The 6,387-nt window shown below is 46.7% G+C and overlaps 1 protein-coding gene across 1 annotated transcript in view; it reads right to left on the minus strand.

Annotated features, from left to right (window-relative positions):
- SRRM4 (serine/arginine repetitive matrix 4) overlaps nt 1-5,902 on the minus strand; it is a 149,765-nt gene extending 143,863 nt beyond the window's left edge. The window contains exon 1 of the mRNA XM_029921618.1: nt 5,434-5,902. Coding sequence (XP_029777478.1) covers nt 5,434-5,564 — 131 coding nt within the window. The 5' untranslated portion in view covers nt 5,565-5,902. The remainder of the gene's footprint in view (nt 1-5,433) is intronic.
- Between the last annotated feature and the right edge of the window lie 485 nt (nt 5,903-6,387).

A 6,387-nucleotide genomic window follows, 5' to 3' on the forward strand; every position in this document is an offset into this window, starting at 1 on the left:
ATGGCACTTTCCATAAATTAGCCCATTCGGTATTCTCAACAGCTCTTGGAGGGGCCTGCTATTTTTAGCCCCATTTTATGGATGAAGAAACCAAGATTGAGAAGGTCAAGTTCTTGCCAAAAGTCACGTAGCCATTTAGTGTCTGAAAACAGGAAAAGGAAACATGTATTTTGATCAGTTTGCCATCGGGGTTTGTCAGATTTTTTTTAAATGGCTCTACACGTCTCCAGTGGCTAAAACCATATCTTTATGGAATGCTAAAACTATATCAAAAATGAAATACAGAGCACGGGGGGGGGGGCAAGTGGTAAGGCCAAGGAACCTTGACCATCACCACCAAGCTGCCCACCCAGCTCAGGTAGTGAGGGGCTTAGCACTCTCCCCCAACATCTCATTAGGTAACTCACATCTCGGTAACAAGAACACATTAAATGAGGTCTTGGCCAGGCACTGTGACATGTTCTTTATATAAATTATCTTGTCCACCCTTCACTATGACCCCGTGAGATCAGTCTTTCACAGACGGGAAAACTGAAGCATAGAGAGCTGAAGTGATTAGCAGATTCCAAAGGTAGGAAGGAGCACAGCAGGATTTCAGCCTGAGCTGATCTGACTTTGGAGCCCAAATTCTTAACTGTTCCATGTTCTCCCCCTCAGAAGTGTTCTGTCACATCTCAGATCAAGTCTTGGTAACGAGCAATTAAGAAACTCTGGTTTTGTTAAGCCCCCAAAAGCCTTTCCACCTCACATGAAGGTAAATCCAGCCACTCTGGAAGAAAGGATTTTTTTTTTAATTTATTGTGCCCCTGCGGCATGCTGGAGGTGCTCCCAGTGCAGAAGGCACATGACCTAGGCTTCTTTCCTTATCACTGGAAGCAGGCTTTTAGGGGTGTTCCCCCTCTTTTTTTTTCTGGTGGCCTGGAGTGGGGGTGGAATTAATAGAGGCTCACACAGGCTTGGGAAACACTCTCCAGGTGGCCTTTAGTCCAACCTCCTGTCCCCACACCAGCCAACATGTCTACTCGCTCAGCCAGACAGACATCTATATCCAGAGAGCTTCCTTCTGACACTAGTCAGAGTCAGATCTATCTGCAGAGTGTGTGTCTCTTAGGCTGCGTTGATCAGAATCCCCAGCCTGTCAGGAGTGGGGGTGGGCTGGGAGAGAGCGAATCTGATACTGGATTTGGACCGCGTGGACTCATTCAATTAATGCTTCCAACTTTCATTCAACGTCTACTGCAGCCCGAGTCTCTAAGACAGCACAGTTGCCAAGTGAAAACAGCCCTGTCAGAAATAATCCCCCCCACCCCCACTCTCCCCTATACACCATTCAGCAAATTTCACCTTTCAGAAGGAGAAAGGTTTGACCCAAACATTAACAGTCCATTTCCAGGGAAAAATGATTATTCATTGCCAGGGCAAGCATTCTCTATGACCCTTGGTACCTTGGTTTTTAACCACAGGCTGTCAGGACATCACCTCCCAGCTGCCCCTCACTCTGTTCCCGAGGACAGAGTCAGCACAAATGTGCTAACTGATCTCTTGGCACAAAGGGGGAGTCTGGAATTAAATGGTTCAAAGGCATTTTTCCTGCTTTACAATTTGGCCATCTTTCCCTTTATGCAGTAAAATCTCCAATAGTTCAGAATTTATGATCCTTTAGACAGACCTGGGCTGAAGTCTGCTTCTGGACTATTCTGCATAGAAAGGATTTTCGAAGAAAATTAATAGCTTGCCAAAAGAATTGTAAAGGGAATTGCTTATTCTGTTTAAGAGGTCTGTCTTTCTGGCCCTTTACAAACACTCCTGTATCTACAAACAATTGATATGCTAATTTCAAATGGGTTTTGTACTCATTCATTAAGTCCTCAGCTACTGTGATTATAACAGTTGAAGCTGCCTCAAACACTTAAGTTTTCCACTTTGAGCCTAAACTTTTTGGGGACAAACTTTTCTGGACCAAGTAATTAACAAAGCGAATTAATTAATGTCAGGAAAAATGACTATACTTCTTTGGTGGAGACAAAAGAGGGGTCTCTTACTCTCCAGTGTCTCACTGATTCATGCTATTTCCAGCTAGGACAGGGTGAGGCTTCACTACGGGACCCTGCCCAGTTTCCCTGGGACAGTCCCTGTTAGATCTTCTATCCAGGAAAAACCACTCCCAGCAAACCTTTTCACTCTTGATAGGAATAATAAATTATATTGGAACGAGGGATTCAAACTGTAATTTTCAAGGAGTTTGAGCCTTCAAAAGTACCTGGTCATCACTACACAAATGAAAAGAATACTCTGTGTGATGTTCTACCAATCCATTCTGAATCCAGACAATTCTTCAGCAGCCCTCTACTCGCAAACTAAAAAAGTCATATTGGAAAGCAGCTAACCTTCCCTCAGGGAAGAGAATTATGGGACCTCTACCAACCCACCTCCTGTGGGTTAATTCTGTGTCAATGCATTGCCTGTCAGGAGCTGAAATCCCACAATGTTTACTGCCAGCATTATTTGGGGGAGAAACGGGTAGGCCTGAAGAACACAATACTGAAAGGAAATGTTCATTTCCTTTGGCCATTATAAACTCTGAGCTGTTTGTTTTAGAAGCAATGTCTATTAAGCAATCACTATGCACCACACACTGTGGGAAGTGTTTTACCTGACTCAATCATCATAACTCAATGTCTGAGATGGCTACTATTATTATTTCTATTTTCCAACTGACAAAACAGGCACAGCAATGTAAAGAAACTTGTGTAAGACACTCAGCTAAGTGGGAGAGCCAGAACAGGAATCCAGGTTTGTCTGAAATTCAAGTCTGAGCTCTTAACCACTATGATATATTGCCTCCCACTCTGCTATACTGTTCTGACATTTGAGTCAGACATCTGCTTGCAATTTGATACATATAAAGCTATTGCCTCATCAAGTATGCCTCATGGTGGGGGGGAGTGGAAGGGGGAGATAAGGGGAGGTTTTGCTTGGAGTGTGATTATATGATGTATGCATAGTGCTGTGAAATCAACCAATTGAATGTAAGCTTCTATCCTGGTACTAAATTATCTTTAGAGATAGACTTAAAATATCCTGGGGAAGTTTATTCAGATGAAGGGTAACCCTCATCTATAAACACATATTAAGTGTGTAACCAACAGAACTGTCTGGTATTTCATCCAACCCCTTCCCCCATCTCCCTACAGATCTGCTAACTGTGTGCTGGGCTTGACTCATGGAACTAGCTTGCCTCTAGAGGAAGCCACTGACGCTATGCCAGTGTCTCTGTCCCTTTCCTTCACGGGAACTCAGCTTTGGAAACACAGTACTTCCACTGTAAAGTAAGCATGCAACATTAGAAAGGAGGTAGAAATTGACCTCCTCACTGGATCTGGCTGTCTTCAATGAGAATGGGGATGATTCAGGTTTGATAGACAGCCTGTGAAAAGATGACTCAAACCCAGCCTTCCATGAAGACTTGGATACTCCAGACCAAGAGTAACAGCTATAAAATGAATCTATTCTACAGAGAGGCCACACCTGTTACAGAAGTACGGAAGGGAATCCTTCGCAACATGACATAAATTTAGGGGCTTATGACTCACACTTTCACTCCAGGAGTGGTTTCCAGGGGAAAGGAGACCCAGGACATTAAAAGATACCTAGAGAAAAATGATAGCTGGGTGAGGAGGGCTGGCTAAGAGTCTCAGATTCATGATATTGAGATTTACCACAGACAGCATGAGAGCTAGGACACTTTGGGCAATTCATTTGATTGAGAATATGACCAAGAAATGGGGCATGACAGTCACAGACAGGCAAGGTGCCAGGTCAGGTGGACTTTGGTATTTTCTGTATTAAAATACCACCAGGAATCACCTCTCCTCTTCCTGCATCCCTTAACTACAAATGTCACACTTGTAGTTTTCAATGAAATTGTCTTTAGTTTCTTCCACAAGGGCATATTCTTTGGCCAACACACAACTGATCTGTCAGCATAGGTTTACTCCAAAGGTGGAATGGATGGCTGAAACTCAGGAAGATAAAACCGCTGACATCAAAACTCTCTACAAAGAATCTTTCTCCAAGCAAAGAAAAACCGGATTTTTTTAATGGCATTTAGTGTTATGATTTCTCTTCTCCAGGCTGTGTCACAAGGTGTCCCCCCACCCATTTGCAAATACTGGCTGCTGCTGCTGCTTGAAGCCTACCACATCCTGATTCTAGTCCACCCATTCCCAGTATGAGGTACCCATTTTTCTAAAGACCTGTATGAGCTAGGTTCCTATCAGACTACAAAAAGTTCTCCGTCTGAGTTTGCTTCTTTAGATATGATTCCCCGTCATCCACCCCACAAGCACTGGGAAGTTCAGATCCAGATGTGCCAGAACAGACATTCTGTCTGAACCACTTTCACAGACATGTTTTCAATCTACTCTCTAATGCAGCCTGCCAGGATTAATAAATCCTCCAAGCGGTCTCCCCTGGACCACTTCTTTCTTTTTCTCCCACCGAACCACTCATCCAACACCAGCAAAAGATGAGTTTTCTTACTGCCTTGATTTTCCCTGACAGAGGGCACAGCCTTCTTCCTTTCATTCTCAAACTCCTCTAAATTGAATGCTTTGTGAAAAGAATTGGGTTTCCTCTGTCTTGGAACGTTCTCCCCAAGCTCCTCTCTCTTTCACCCCACACCTCTTCTTTCTGCCTTTCTTTTCTTTCCTTATTCTTCCCATCACACTATTTTCACCATCTAAGGGTCGGTTCACATCCTTGAGTTCAAAGCAATCAGTTCTTTTTTGAAAACCAAATAAAACTCTTCCAAGATTATCTTCACAATCTAGGAAGGCTCCTCCCTAACTCCTGATCTCAGAGCACTGGTTTTGGATGCTGGAGAGGAGAGAATTCAGCAGTGGTGGCGGCCAGAAACGTGTGGAGGAGGGTGCTGTTTAGGGTGTATTTGAGGGAACAGCATATGGGCTTTTGTCAAAATGTTCAGAGCTCGTTACTTTCAGCTGAGTGTAAAAATGTGCCATTACCTCTGAACACTGCTTGAGCTGGTTCAACCCTCACCTTCTCTTCTTGTACAACACGCCCGACCACCCCGAATCCACCATTCCTTTGCCTCCCTGTCCTCTAAGCTCTGATACCAAGAAAAGTTTCTTAGTTAAGTCCTATCTCACCTACACTGCCCACCTTAAGAAAGCAAAGCCTCTCAAATAGCAGCTGCCAGGTCAGCAAACCATTGAGTGTTGCTCCCCACTGAAGACTCCCTGTCCCTTCTCACCAGCCTCCACCTCACACAGGCAATTAGTTCCCATGTTCCAGTGGGAGATGCCGGGAAAAGACAGGAGCCCTGGCCCAGCTGCCTGTATCCACCCCTCAGGGCTCTGGGGCACACAGGCCACATCAGGGTCTCTTCCTTCTTAAGAAGGCGGTCATTACCTTGGCAGCGGCTTGCGGGCCGTGATACTGGCGACGATGATGCTCTCGGGACGCGGGGTGGCCACAGCTTTAAAGGTTCCTCGCCAGAACTTCTCAAAAAGCTGCTTCTCGCCTTGCTGAACGCTCGCCATAGCCAACCCAAAGGGGTCCGGGGCTCCCAGGCGCTGTCCGAAGTGCTGAAACGTGGATTCCAAATGGGGACACACGGGGCTCCGGGCTCAGTCCGTGTGAAACCGAGAGGGGTGGGGTGGGAGAGATGGGGATTCACGGCGGGGGATGGGGCGCCTCAGCCCGGGCAGGCAGGGAGAAAGAAGGCTTCTCCACCGTCTTTCTTCGCCTACGGTGTTGTCTCTGGGCTGAGCTCTGAGCTTGCTGAGCCTCCGCGCCCCAGCAAGGGAAGGCAGGGCTGGCTTTCTCGGCAGCGCCCGGAGAGAAAAGGCGACAGGGTCGTCTGTGTGTGCGTGCGCGTGTGAGCTCAGGCGCGCCCGGGTTTTGTCTCTCGCACAATGTGACGTTGGAAGAGGAGGCTGGTCGCGCGAGCTGTACTTTCCTCCCCCCTCTCCGTCTCTCCTCCTCCCCACCAACTCCCTCCTCCTCCGGCACAGCCTCCTGCCGCCATCTGCATAACAAAAGCCCGCAGGTCTCGGGAGGAGAAAGGGCGGGGCGTGTGCCTGTCACCAGGGCCCCGAGGCAACGGAGTTGCAGCGCTGACCCCTCAGAAAAGCAATCCCGGCACCCCGAACTGAACCGTGCACGAGATCCTGCTTCCCAGCCTGCTCCTCTCCCTAACCACAGCAGGTGCCCTCTGGGCCTGGCCACCTCCTTTCTCAAGTCTTGTAGCAGATCTTTTATTGAAGGGGGAAGTAAAAAAAAAAACAAAAAACAAAACACAAAACAAAACAAAACAAAAAAAATAACAAAACCCAACTTAGCCTATCCGCCCAAGACAACCTG

This window comes from Suricata suricatta, chromosome 14 (genome assembly GCF_006229205.1).
Source record: "Suricata suricatta isolate VVHF042 chromosome 14, meerkat_22Aug2017_6uvM2_HiC, whole genome shotgun sequence".
Lineage (NCBI taxonomy): Eukaryota > Metazoa > Chordata > Mammalia > Carnivora > Herpestidae > Suricata > Suricata suricatta.